A 14,924-nucleotide genomic window follows, 5' to 3' on the forward strand; every position below is an offset into this window, starting at 1 on the left:
TCATTATAGTTGATTTAATGAAGTACATTCTGGGGTTTTTGTTTGAATGAGGAGAGAGAAGTGTATTTCCACTTCAAAATATTGTAGTAAGGAAAATGGGCATTTCTTGATTTAGTCTGTGCCAGTCAGGCCTAGTACTCAAGCTCTCTTCAACATAAATGTTCTTATGAGGTATCACCAGCCATCCACACTGACTTCTGGGCTTTGATTGGCTTCTGCAGGACCAGCACATTTCTCCTTGCAGGATGTGGACCTGTGGTGCACTGAGTATTCACTATTCTGTAGGAGTGTGTGTGCTGCAACAGTTTAGTGTTAGCCTTGTTGAGCTTCTTTCACTGTGAGTTACTGTCTATAAGACAGATAAAGCAGGTTTGACAAATTATTAGAGTAACTTCAGAGAAAGGTATGTTGAATAAGTTCTTTGGATATTTTAGCTCCATTTTTAATTCCAACTTTAAAGGAAAAAAAAATCCTCAAAGTTGCTTTCAATGTCAACTCTCTGAATGTTATTGCTGTATCAGAGGAGATGTTTGTGTAATGGGATTCCCAGAAATACTTTCTGACATGAGTGCCTCCTGTGACGCAAAATGTGGTTGATGATGATTCTGTTCAAAATGCCTATGAATAAGCTGAGAGTTCTGGGGAATTATGACATTTAACAGGTTTGTCCTTGCTAGGAATTTATTTCATAATCTATTTTTCTTTGACTGCTTTTCTAATGTTACCTTTTGAGAACTGTAAAGTTGAACAGGTCTGTCTTTGAGCTGATACAAGAAATCTCCTCAAAAGGTACCAAGACACTACATCTTGTAGAAAAAGTGTACTCTTCTTTCAATGACCTCTTGTGAAATTATTTTGTAAGGTTTACGTATTTGTGCTTAATACACCGTACGAAATGTATTAATCTGTGTGCTCGTTCTGACATGACATTTGTGCATGAATAAAAACTGATTCAGTTGCTTTGCCTGCTCACGACTATCATACATCATACTTGCCATATTTCATTTACAACATATGCTTCTTAAAATCATTTCATGAAAAGTTTTACTTTAATTTTTACCAGACAAAAGGAATATTGCATGAGAAACAAATGCATATGTTCCTTTCTTTCTTTTTTCTTTTTTTTTTTTTTAATATTGACTCAGAAAAGCTCTTGCTCTTATTGGCTTTGTGAGTGTGAAGCATATCCGAATTGTGCATGGAAGATATAGATTTGAATTTATTCCAGTTGCTTCACAGTTTGCACATCAATTGCCTGTCACTTAAAGGAATTTTGGTTTCTGCATGAAATAGTTCTGAAGCGGTTTAAAAAAATACTTTAGCTACATAATGTCATTTTACGCAAGTTTATATTTTTGTATAGGATCAAATCCGAACAGAACAACAATAGAAATTATTAAACGGATAATTCTATTAGTTGCACAAAGCAGAGACATACCTAAACAGGCAAAATAAAGCTGATATGAGTATTTCAGAAGTAGCACATCAGAAAGTCAATAGGAAGTAAGAGAAGAAATTTTGATGTGGCTTTATTTTTACCTTATGGATTCCTTTTGTGTGTTTTCTGTTCTCCATTGTTTGCAGATTTGGTTGCTATGTGCTTTCTGTCTTTCATTTCATGTTGTTTTTTTGGTTTGGACCAGTTATCAGTATATGGCTCGTTCCTAATTTTTTTCTTTCCTTTTTTAAATCTTCTTTTGCCTCTTTCATCCCAACTCACGCAAACAATTGTACTTGCTTTTTGTAATATTACAACGTTTACTGACCAATTTTCTTCTCTGGTCTCTCTGTTTTTCAACCATTTTTGTTGATTTTTATGTTTGATTTTAATTTAACAATTTAAGAAACAGTTGAACGGAGTGCAGGAGCAACAAGATCCCTACCTGCTACTTACTCATACAAGCCATTCTTTTCAACACGGCCATATCAGTCATGGACAACAGCTCCAATTACAGTGCCTGGGCAAACCAAGTCAGGCTTCACTTCCTTATCAAGCTCTTCCTCTAACACTCCTACAGCTTCCCCATTAAAATCAATATGGTCTGTTTCTTCTACTTCTCCAATCAAATCCACATTAGGAGCTTCTACCACGTCTTCAGTTAAATCTGTTAGTGATGTAGCATCTCCGATTAGATCGTTTCGGACAATCTCTTCGCCAATAAAAACTGTGGTCTCTCAGCCTCCCTACAACATGCAGGTTACTTCAGGCTCTTTCATCAGAGCTCCCGCAGTCACAGAAGCTGCCAGTCTCAAAGGGCTGGCCTCCACTACCACATTCCCCTCTCGGACATCTCCAGTGACTACAGCAGGATCTCTCTTGGAGAGATCATCCATAACCATGACGCCTCCAGCATCCCCCAAATCCAACATTAACATGTACTCTTCGAGCTTGCCACTTAAATCGGTCATCACATCAGCATCTTCACTTTTATCGTCCCCTCTAAAGTCAGTGGTGTCACCTGCTAAGTCAGCAGTTGATGCTGTTTCATCCACTAAAGTCATGATGGCCTCGTCTCTCTCGTCGCCAGCAAAACATGTAGCTGGGCACACAGATGTACCATTGCTCAATGGGTCTGTGTCACCTCTGAAATACCCATCTTCTGCCAGCTTAATAAATGGATCCAAAGCTGCAGGTGTTTTTCAAGACAAGATCTCTGCAGCTGCACATTCTGCAACTTGTGCTGCTAACGCAGTTGCTGACACGGCTGAGAGAGTGTTTTCAACAGCTACAACAATGTCATTTTCTCCACTCAGGTCATTTGTGTCTTCAGCACCATCAGCTTTCCAGTCAATGAGAACTCCTCCTGCAGGTGCTTTGTACACAGCCCTTGGGTCAATATCTGCAACTACCTCATCAGTAACTTCATCAACAATAACAGTGCCAGTATATTCTGTAGTCAATGTTTTGTCTGAACCAGCATTAAAGAAGCTCCCAGAGTCGTCTTCACTTACAAAATCAGCCGCTGCGTTACTGTCACCTATTAAAACATTGACTACAGAGGCGCGCACGCAGCCTACCTTCACTCGAACTTCATCTCCAATAAAATCATCCTTGTTTTTAGCACCCTCTGCTCTCAAATTGTCCACACCATCTTCCTTATCCTCCAGTCAGGAGATACTGAAAGATGTTGCTGAAATGAAAGAGGATCTGATAAGAATGACTGCAATATTGCAGACAGATGTCGCAGAGGACAAGCCGTTCCAACCTGACATACCGAAAGAGGGTAGAATTGATGATGAAGAGCCCTTTAAAATTGTTGAGAAAGTAAAAGAGGACTTAGTAAAAGTTAGTGAGATTCTGAAAAAGGATGTGTGTTTAGAAAGTAAAGGGTCGGCTAAAGTACCCAAAAGTGACCAAGGACACCTGTCTGAGGATGACTGGGTAGAGTTCAGTACAGAGGAGATTGATGAAGCGAGACAGCAAGCTTTGACAAGCCCTCCTATATCTGTTCCAGAGAAGGTCCAAATTAAAACTAAAACCATGTCGGAAAAGGATTATAGCTTGTCAAAAGTTATTGATTACTTAGCGAATGATATCGGTAGCAGTTCATTAACAAACATAAAGTACAAGTTTGAAGAGGGGAAAAAAGAAGGTGAAGAGAGACAAAAGCGCATTTTAAAACCAGCTATCGCTTTGCAGGAACATAAACTTAAAATGCCTCCTGCCTCCATGAGGCCTTCAACATCGGAAAAGGAGTTATGTAAAATTGCAGACTCCTTTTTTGGAACAGACACTATTTTAGAGTCTCCAGATGACTTTTCTCAACATGATCAAGATAAAAGTCCCTTGTCTGACAGTGGCTTTGAAACGAGGAGCGAAAAGACACCTTCTGCCCCACAAAGTGCTGAAAGCACAGGGCCAAAACCACTTTTCCACGATGTGCCCATCCCTCCCGTCATTACAGAAACAAGAACTGAAGTCGTTCACGTCATCCGCAGCTACGAACCATCGTCGGAAGATATTCCAGAGCAGAAGGCAGAGGAGCTACCAGCCTCAAAACCTTCCCCTACATTTATGGAGCTGGAGCAAAAACCTTCTGGGTCCATTAAAGAGAAGGTTAAAGCTTTTCAAATGAAAGCTAGTGGCAGTGAAGAGGACGACCATAAGTGTGTCCTTAGTAAAGGTGTCCGAGTAAAAGAAGAAACTCATATCACTACAACAACTAGGATGGTTTATCATAAACCTCCATGCACAGAAAGTTCCTCTGAAAGAATTGAGGAAACAATGTCTGTTCATGACATAATGAAAGCCTTTCAGTCTGGACGTGACCCTTCCAAAGAACTGGCAGGTCTGTTTGAACATAAATCATCAGTAACGTCCGATGTCAGCAAGTCTGCTGAAACTTCACCACAACATGCAGAGAAGGACAGCAAAATGAAACCCAAACTGGAGCGAATAATAGAGGTCCATATTGAACAAGGTAATCAGGCTGAACCTACTGAAGTCATTATTAGAGAAACAAAAAAGCATCCAGAAAAAGAAATGTATGTATATCAGAAAGACTTACCTCGGGGAGATATTAACTTAAAAGAGTTGGAAAAACGTGATGCTTTTCCTTGTTCAGACGAACAAGGTCAGCAAGAAGAAGAGGAGCTCACGGCCGAAGAGTCACTTCCTTCTTATCTGGAATCCTCTAGAGTTAACACTCCCGTGTCCCAGGAAGAAGACAGTCGCCCTAGTTCTGCTCAACTCATGTCTGATGACTCTTACAAAACACTGAAGCTTTTGAGTCAGCACTCAATAGAATACCATGATGATGAGTTGTCAGAACTAAGAGGGGAGTCTTACAGGTTTGCTGAGAAAATGCTTCTTTCAGAAAAGCTAGATGTGTCTCATTCTGATACTGAGGAGTCAGTTACTGACCATGCTCTACCCCTTAGTGCAGAGTTACAGGGGACTGATAAACGATGCAGAGAAAAAGTAGCTACTGCCCCCAAAAAAGAGATTCTCTCCAAAATCTATAAAGATGTATCTGAAAATGGTGTAGGTAAAATGTCTAAGGAGGATCATTATGATAAAGTGACAGTGTTACACTACACTGGAGATGTTAGTAGTCACAAACATGCAATGTGGATGCGCTTTACTGAGGACAGATTAGACAGAGGTAGAGAAAAGTTGATATATGAAGACAGGGTGGACAGGACTGTTAAAGAGGCAGAAGAAAAACTGACTGAAGTATCCCAGTTTTTTCGGGATAAAACAGAGAAGTTGAATGATGAGCTACAGTCTCCAGAGAAAAAGCAGCATAAAAAAAATGGCAAGGAAATACATTCTAGCCAGAGCTCTGCCAGCAGCAGCCCCGAGAAAGTTCTGCTCTCTGAATTGCCATCATCTGGGGATGAATGGAGTAAGGTGAAGCAGTATGCCCATGATGGGAAGTGCTTTCCCAAGGTGGATGAAAGGAAAGCATCCAGTTTGCCCAGCAGTCCTGAAAAAAGGATATATGTGCAACCTGCAGAGGACTCTAAACGAACTATGGAACACAAAGGAAGTGCTCAGCAGACTGGAGCGCCTGAGACTGGGTTTCAGCTGAAGCAATCTAAGCTCAGTTCCATTAGGCTTAAATTTGAGCAAGGTATAAGTCCCAGAAGTAAGGATGTAACTCAAGAAGAAAAAAAGCTGGATGGCCAGTCCAAAATTCCAGTAAAAAAATTGCAAGAAAGTAAGTTACCAGTGTATCAGTCCTATTCAAGAGAGAAACACGCAAAGCAAATAGAGGTCATTGATGGGAGCACAGCCTTACAGAAAGAGGTGAAAATGCAGGAAGATCTTGTTCCAGGTAAAGGGAAAGCTGTGGAAGATTCTCGTGCTTCAGACACACGAACTGAGATGAGGAAAGGAGTGCCAGAATGCTTTTCAGAACCACGGGCAAAAGACCTGGCATATGGCTCAGACTCAACAACTAAGGGACACTGGGACAAAAAAATCTATAGGACGTGGGAAAGTCCTGGAACTTCTAACCATAAAACGCAGAAGGAAAAGCTTTCACATGTGCTGGTTCCAGATACAGTAAAAGAAAACCATGTTGATCATGCTGAATCTAAAACTGACCAAAAAAGTGAATTTGTCACTGTGACAGAGCACAAAGTGGCCTCAAATGGAATCCATTCAGAAGAAGTGAAGGAACTGACTGTAAAATCCCCCTCAAAAAGGGTTTTATACAGAGAATTTGTTGTCAGGGAGGGGGAACGTAATGGTGAAGTGGCTGATAAAATATCCAAAAGGAAAGAAGAAATTGCTGTGTCCCATATTCCAGTCAGAATTGTTGAGGAGAAGAGAGCCATGCTTGATGGTGTCTATGAACTTTCAGCTAAAGTATCCCAATCAGCTGTGATTCAGGAGAAAGTTGAAAGACAGATTGATTATGGGGAAGATGAAAAAATAAAGCATTCAGAAATCAGAAAAGTTACCAAGCAGCAGAGCTCAATAGGTCTAAGTCCTCCTGCCGAGGAAACAGAGCTATCCCCTAGCAAATCACCAGATTCTTTAGAATGTAGCCCAGGAAAGGAATTTCCTTCAAGTGACATAGCTGACCCCGGTGCCAGTGATTACTTGAATAAAGCTGCACCGCTAGTGAGCACTGAGGGAGTAAAAGAAATTAAGACCTTACCTGTTTATGTCAGTTTTGTTCAAGTAGGAAAGCAATATGAGAAAGAGGTGCAACAAGGCAGTATTAAAAAAATTGTCAGTCAGGAAAGTAAGACAGTACAAGAGACGAGGGGGACATTTTACACAGCTAGGCAGCAAAAACAACCTCCCTCTCCACAAGGTAGTCCAGAAGATGACACGCTAGAACAAGTGTCCTTTATAGACAGCTCTGGTAAAAGCCCTTTAACACCAGAAACACCGAGTTCAGAGGAAGTGAGTTACGAGTTTACATCTAAAACACCTGACTCACTAATAGCTTATATCCCAGGCAAGCCCAGCCCTATACCTGAGGTGTCTGAGGAGTCAGAGGAGGAAGCAGAGGCTAAGTCAACATCTGTGAAACAGGCAGAGGTTGAGGAACCACAGATTGACAAAACATTACCTAATCTTATAAATAAGGACTCTAACAAAAGACCCAAAGGTAACAGAGTTGCCTATATTGAATTCCCTCCTCCTCCACCCCTGGATGCGGATCAAGGGGAATCAGAAAAGAAGCCTCATTATTCCACTGAGAGTGAAATGGAGATGACTGAAGTGAACTTGCAAGATGAACATGACAAGTGCCAACTGGCTGAACCTGTCATCAGAGTACAGCCACCTTCTCCTGTGCCACCGGGAGCAGATGTCAGTGACTCCAGTGATGATGAATCCCTCTATCAGCCTGTTCCGCTTAAAAAGTATACGTTCAAACTGAAAGAGCTGGAAGATGACCAGAAAGAGACCTCAAAACCCAAAGCCCCTGAAAAGATTGAGAAACAGAAAGAGTTAGGACATCCCACTTCTGGGAAATCCAGTGAGTTTGACACTGGGCTTGATTCACCCCAGAATGATGTAGTGCAAAATGGGAGTAACAATGACCAGTCTGTCACAGAGTGTTCCATAGCAACCACTGCAGAATTCTCCCATGATACCGATGCGACAGAGATTGACTCTCTTGACGGTTATGATTTGCAAGATGAAGATGATGGTTTAACTGAGAGTGATTCTAAACTTGCAGGTCCGGCAGTTGAAACCAAAAAGGACATATGGACTACAGAAGGCATTCTAAAGCAGACTGATCGCTGCTTTAGCCAGAGTAAGCTTGAAGTCATTGAGGAGGAAGGCAAGGTAGGCCCTGAAGAAGACAAGACACCTTCAAAAGGTCCATCTTCTGACAAAGCTGGAGATAAGAGCGATAAGAAGTCAGGGGCACAGTTTTTCTCTTTGGAAGGCAGACACCCTGACAGGACTGTATTTCCTGACTCGTATTTCAGTTACAAAGTAGACGAAGAATTCGCAACACCTTTCAAAACTGTGGCCACCAAGAGTCTAGATTTTGACCCGTGGTCAAATAACCGAGGTGACGATGAAGTGTTTGAGACTAAATCAAGGGATGATGAGGCTAAGCCATTTGGTCTGGCAGTGGAAGACAGATCTCAAGCGACAACACCTGACACAACACCAGCCAGAACTCCAACAGATGAGAGTACGCCAACTAGCGAGCCCAACCCCTTCCCATTTCATGAGGGGAAGATGTTTGAGATGACTCGCAGTGGTGCAATTGACATGAGCAAGAGGGATTTTGTTGAAGAAAGACTCCAATTTTTTCAGATTGGTGAGCATACTTCTGAAGGGAAGTCAGGGGACAAGGGGGAAGGGGATAAAAGTACAGTCACTGCCATCACACAGCCACAGGCAGGGGACAGCACTGTAGAAACAAACCTAGAGAGACCAGTAGAAACAACAGCAGTTGAAAATATGCCCGGCATCCAGGCCAGTGGAGATTGCATGGAACAAACACTTGGTAGTAACTCACTGGAGAAATCATCGGCAGCAGTAAACGCTTCCAAAGTTGATCCCAAATTGCGCACACCAATTAAAATGGGAATTTCTGCTTCCACCATGACTCTGAAGAAAGATGGCCCTGGCGAAGTGACAGATAAGATAGAAGCTGTGATGCCAAGTGGTGAGGGATTAGAAAATGAAACTGTAGCAGTGATTGCGAGTTCAGCTTCTAGCCAGACAAGCTGTAGGCAAACAGAAAACACTGATTTTCCAAAAGATAATTTTAATAACAACAACAATTTGGATTCATCTGCTGTCCCTACAGATGATATTACCTGTAATGTAGTGCTAAAAGAACATTTGGAACCGAAATGTTCCCTCCAGAAAGCTAATCAAGCGAAAAGCACTTCAGGAAAAGGTACAGGGACAACACAAGGACACAGAGTAAGAGATAAGCAAAAACCACACGGAGAGCAGCAAAAGTCAACAGAGTTGGTAGGAGCTAGAGGAAAATCAAAGCTTCCTGTAAAGGCCAGCTCAGTAAAACAAGTCTTTTCCCAAAATAATCTCCAAAGCAATACAGGGAGTAAAGCGAAAGAGGCTAGTAAGCCTGACAAAGCAAAACAAAATAATTATTCTTCTCCCTGTGTAGAAGCAAGGTCTAGGATTCCTGTAAAAAACACACATAGGAGTAATCTAGCTAGAAGAACTCCAGCCCTGCCAAAACAAGAGCAGGTAGAGAAAGAAAAAACAAAACAACTTCCTTCTAAATTGCCAGTAAAGGTAAGATCTACCTCCGTCACCATGACAACAGTTAAAGTAAAGAAAAATCAGCTTAGGGAGGTATGTAAACATTCTATTGAATATTTTAAGGGAATTAGTGGTGAGACATTAAAGCTTGTGGATCGTCTTTCTGATGAAGAGAAAAAGATGCAGTCAGAGGTCTCTGATGATGAAGAAGACAGTACATCAAGGAACACATCCTTATCAGAAGCTACTCAAGTTTACCTGCCTTCCATTACACCGAAGTCTGCTAGAGACATGAGAACAGAGGCAGCATCTATAAAATCAAAGATTGAAAAGGCCGACAGTGAGAGGAGGAGGAGTAAGAGGACTGGTGAGAATGAAGGCAGTCAGGTTTCTGGAGCTCTCATGGCTCACCTCGTGGAGATCAAGCCTAGTTTGTAAAACTTTCAACTTGTTGATCCTAGTGCATGAACTGTTGTGATTGCCTGTGGAGTGACTTAACTGTAGTTTTCATTCTGTCATTGTCATCTGTATGTGCTGTCTTATTCTCTTTTTTCTTCCTTCAAACAAGTTCTGTACTGTAGAAAGCTAGTGAAGCATGCCAAAAATATTCATGTAACTCAGAAATTGATGTAACTCAGAAATTGAAAGATGTCTTTTGTGACAGTATATTTGTTCTGTCAAAGTAGAGAAAATAGACAATAATCTGGCCTTGGTGGTTTTCACCAGTAATCGAACAACTTGTCTGCAGTCTAACAGCTAGATTGTCAGCATGTTTGGTTTCATTACACGACATCATGTAGTTTTACATTTTGGCTTTACACAGGTGAAAATCTAAAAGCTGTGAAAAAATTTTGTTTTGTAGGTTATTAGGTCACACAACCATTCTAGTCAACAATATAAGCACTGTCAACTTAGTCAATTAAAGCTATTCTTTATAATAAACTATTATCCGGTATTGTGGTTTTCTGTGCAAAACCTTTTTAATTGAGAAATTGTAAATCACAGGTCCACAGAGTCCATGTGAACGGACAGATATAAGGATGGCAATTGTAGCTGATCACCTAGGACTTAGCTGGACAGGTAAGCTTTTCTGCTTTAATATTGAAATCAGTCCTTGCTATTGCATTTTTAGGTATTCTTTTACCAAAAGTGCAGCAAGACTGCACCAGGCTCTCCCAAATTCACAGCCAGGCCAGCTTCCCGAAACGTGCAATGTGTTGCTGGGCAAAGATGCCTAATAGGAAATTATTCCTTGATCTTTAAGTAAATCAAAGAGAAAATAGCTAAATGGCTTTCCTCTCAGGATGTTCTCCCAAGGAGCTGAGAGGCTCTACCTGCCTGGGCTCAGGGCTGCTCCTGGGGTATTTCCTGTCCCTGGATTGCAGTTTTCCCCAAGCCCTGGTTGCAGCAAGCCCAGCAACCAGGCAAGTCGCTGCTGGAGGCTCTGCCCACCTGTGGCCCCCTGTGTTGGTGGGCAGAGCTGCCCTTCTGGGCTCTCAGCTGCAGCAGCCAGCTCTGCCAGGGCTCAGATGATGACAGCACCAGTGCTGAGCTGCACAGGGTGCTCCCAGAGGAATAACAATCAGAGGAAATTAACAGAGTTTATAAATTAGCAGTGACGAGGCAATCTCCAGGGAAGGGCTTTTTCATCATGTTTAAGTGGCTTACTGAGTAGAAGTGTGGTAATCGCTCCCAGAGATGATTGAAATTCAAAATGATGTCTTAGGAAATAAAAGTACGGGGATATAATGCCATGTTCATTGTTATCTGTAAAGTTTGTTTCAGGGAGTTTTGTTGATGTCTCTGTGACCTATGAAAGTTAGTTTTTTCAAGTTTGACAAGACAATTGAGGGATTTGTGCTTTCTTTGGTGTTTTTTGGTTTGTTTTCTTTTCTTGCTTCCTTTTTTTGTCTTTATAGAACTGGCAAGAGAACTGAATTTTTCTGTGGATGAAATAAATCAAATCCGAGTAGAAAACCCAAATTCTCTTATTGCTCAAAGCTTCATGTTATTAAAAAAATGGGTTACCAGAGATGGGAAAAATGCTACAAGTAAGTTCAAGTAGTTACTTTTGTTGTTTATAAGTTATAGCCCATTTAATCTGTTGCCAAGTTGAAGAAAACATTATGAATGTCCTTCACAAGCCATCAATTAAAAAAGAGGTTTCAGTTACATTTCTACCAGGAGTCAGAAATATGTCATATTTATTCACTATATATGCGGAAGGAAATGCTCTGTTCTCCACATCCATAATTGATAGGACAGGTAATGAACTTGAGCTCCAGTAAAAAAAATAATAGGCAAAACTATCCAATAGGAAGGAATGTGGAACATGGAAATGACTGCCTGGAAAATTTAGGTAGTCTCACAGTATTGCTGGTCATAGGAAAAGGCTAAACGTCTTCCTATGAGGAGTGACAGAGACACTGATTCTGTGCCGATGATTCTGGGTTTATTATCTGTACATTTCACTTGAATTGCTCAAACTGAAAGAGAGGGGTTGATTTTTGTGAGGTGTGAATGGTGCTCGTTACCCTTCTGTGATCCACAAACTCCTACACACCATTTGAGTCTCCTTTGATCTCTTTCACTGTAGAAGTGATTTTCAGTATTACTGTGTTCTCACAACAGGATTATTGTAAATGAGATTTCATTATGAATAGCCTTATATGCATTATTACCTACATGCCTGCCTATTCTGCCTCAAAACAGAATAGTAAACTCTCCGTTCACACTCCAGTAAAAGGATATTTTGTATCAGCAGTAAGTAAATATGTCCTTTAAGAACTGTCTGACCTTATTCTTTGTGCCTTTTGTGTTGTAATATAATTATACTTGGAGAAAGTGTAGACTCTTAATAGATGTGTATCTTGAATAAGTAGGCAGCTGAATGACTGCTCAGACAAATGCTGGGGTTTGCTAGAACCAAAGGCATTGGGACATGACAGCAATTTGTAAGTAATGCAGTGTGAATGTAATTGAGAAAAATGATCACACCGTTCTGCAATGCTGAACCTTTTTCTGATGTGTTTTATTTTTTTTTCAGCTGATGCCTTAACTTCTGTATTGACAAAAATTAATCGGATAGATATTGTGACCCTGTTGGAAGGACCAATATTTGACTATGGAAATATTTCAGGCACCAGAAGTTTTGCAGATGAAAATAACGTATTTCATGATCCCATTGATGGTAATTGAATTCTGTAGTCGTATTTAATTCAGTGACATGTCCAATAATCCAATAATGTTGTATGAACTAGACTTTAAAGAAAGATTGTAAGTTCTACAGGAACAATAATTTAAAATGTGTAAAGGGGTTTTCCTCTCCTAAAGCATGATACAATAGAAACATAGAATATCCTCAGCTGGAAGGGACCTACGAAGATCATCGACTCCAGCTCCTGGCCCTGCCCAGGACAGCCCCAAGAATCACACTGTGTGCCTGAGAGCCTTGTCCAAACACATCTTGAACTCTGGCAGGCTTGGTGCTGTGACCACTCCTCTGTTCCAGTGCCTGACCACCCTCTGGGTGAAAATCCTCTTCCCAATATCCAGCCTAAACCTCCCCTGACATAGCTTCCTACTGGCTCATGTCCAACTTCCCATCGACCAGGGCCCCCAGGTCCCTTTCCACGGGGTTGTTCTCCAGCCTCTCATTCCCCAGCCTGCACACACAGCCAGGGTTGCGCCACGCCAGGTGCAGAACCCAGCACTTGTCTTTGTTAAACTTGTGTGGCTGGTGATTGCCCAGCCCTCCCGCCTTGGAGGTGTTCACAGCTGCTCCCAATTTCATATCATCAGCAAACTTCCTTATTACACCTTCAAGTCCTGCATCCAAGTTATTTATGGGGATTTGCAGCTTGCACATTAATATCTCAAACACTAAGTATAGTATTTGCATGGAATAAATTAATGTGCAATTTACTGCCAAGCCTCTTTGAGACCTGTGAATGTCGATTGCTCTATGATTTTCACTTGGACCATTTCTCCAATGGCAGTAGAAAAATAAGAAAATGGTTTTTTAGTGCATGAGTGAATATATTTTTCAGTCTGCTAATGGGTAAAGTTGTGTAATAATTTCCTCATGGAAGCTGTATCAACTGAAAGCAGAGCTGTGCAGGTTAAATTTGTGTCAGATTAAAAGCAAAAATGAAATTCTCCTTGTAAAACAAAATTTCCATGGAAGTGCGTTTTATTTATCAGTATATTGAAGATGCTAAATGTTGACTTTTTCTTGTTTCAAATGTTAGATAACAGGCACTGGATTATTACTTTGATTTTATTTGCTTGTATTATAAGTAGCTCCTTAAATAAGATTTTTTTTTTGTAAGTAATATGTCTTTTGGTTTTTGTAATTTGTTCAATTATGTTTTGGCTTTCTCTGTATTTTAGTAAGATTTTTTTTTCTTCAGAGTGTTTGAGCTCAGTGTACCTCCATTATTGAGCAGCATTGCTGGTCATTGAATCATTGCACTACAGAAATAGTTTTCTGTTGACATTTTAAGAAAGTTTCTCTTGAAATGTTGCATGAGCCTTTTAATAGTAGCATCAATGTTTTTATGAAAAAAGCGCTTCTCTGCAGTTGCTTTGTGTCTCTCCTCTTCTCTGAACCTTCCTCAAGCTTCCTTTCCTCACCAAGACCAGACCTCCTTTGCCTTTCTCTCAGCTGGTTCAGGAAACAAAGCCCCAAGCCCTGTTGATGCACCTCCCCTTGCAGGCAGCACAATGTCCAGTTAACCCCACAGCATGTGTTTTTTCCTTTCCTAGGTTGCCCAACCTCATTTGCCAGAATGCGAACTTAAGGTTTTGTTGCCATTTTTTATGTGTATATTCAGTTAAATCCTTTTGTATGGTTTTTTTTTTATGTTTTTCATCAATTTTTCTTTTCTCTTTATTTGATCAGTGTATCTGATTGTACCAATGTCACCAAGATCACCTCAGTCTTCAAGATCACCAAGATCTCCTTACTCACCACAGTCCTCTCACCCGAATAACTTCACTGTACCTGAAATATTCATATAGCTCTCCCTTGTTTGTTCTTTTATCCCTTTGTTAACTTCCTTACTTTAGTTTTTTTTATCCTGCTGTGTACTTAGATCTACTATCTTTTAGTATCCTCATTAGGATCCATTTCTGTTCTTCATTCCTCAACTAGTCCATTCTTGTACTCTGTGGTTAAATTGGAGGTATATGCTAGTAACACTGTATTTCTGGTATTGTGTATTTTTATATAAAAGCATATTAAAAATGTGGACCTGTTTTAGAAAGAATACCTACTGACAAAAAAGTGGCTGTCCTATGTTATGATCTACTGCTGTCTTTAAAAATGTTCATTGAACTTCCAAATTAAAAAAAAATAAATAAAAACTTGGAAATAAAGATTTACACAATATGACTGCAAGAGATTGTCTTGTGTGTAAAGGGACAACCACCCTTGTCCACATCTGATTTATTGCATGCCCATAAGACAATCTGCTATAGCTTGAAAATGTTTAAAATGGCTGCACAAGCAATTGCTGAAAACTTTACAGACTATTAAAAAATAGTCAGAAGTACTGGCTCCACTGTAATATTCACTGGCAGTACTCATTCTTTGTTCCATCTTTTTAGGACAAAGTAACAAAACCTATCAGAACTGCATTGGTTCTTATACACCTGCACCTCCTTGTGTGTTTCATACTTTATGTAACCCATGAATCATTTGGCATTTGCTTATTTGTTGCTCCACGTTTCATCCCAGTCAGTCCAAATGTGCTGTCTT

General features: G+C 40.5%; 1 protein-coding gene across 45 annotated transcripts in view; it reads left to right on the forward strand.

The window, feature by feature from the left end:
- ANK3 (ankyrin 3) overlaps nucleotides 1-14,924 on the forward strand; it is a 339,367-nt gene that overhangs the window by 303,078 nt on the left and 21,365 nt on the right. For 18 of the 45 annotated variants that reach the window (XM_038140071.1, XM_038140076.1, XM_038140088.1 and 15 more), the window contains 4 exons: nucleotides 1,845-4,421; nucleotides 10,169-10,243; nucleotides 11,083-11,214; nucleotides 12,210-12,353. In XM_038140071.1, coding sequence (XP_037995999.1) covers nucleotides 1,845-4,421; nucleotides 10,169-10,243; nucleotides 11,083-11,214; nucleotides 12,210-12,353 — 2,928 coding nt within the window. Of the gene's footprint in view, nucleotides 1-1,844; nucleotides 9,531-10,168; nucleotides 10,244-11,082; nucleotides 11,215-12,209; nucleotides 12,354-14,066; nucleotides 14,918-14,924 lie in introns of those variants that run through there. The other 27 variants (XM_038140091.1, XM_038140093.1, XM_038140092.1 and 24 more) reach the window with 5 other exon arrangements.

Source organism: Motacilla alba, chromosome 6 (assembly GCF_015832195.1).
Source record: "Motacilla alba alba isolate MOTALB_02 chromosome 6, Motacilla_alba_V1.0_pri, whole genome shotgun sequence".
NCBI lineage: Eukaryota > Metazoa > Chordata > Aves > Passeriformes > Motacillidae > Motacilla > Motacilla alba.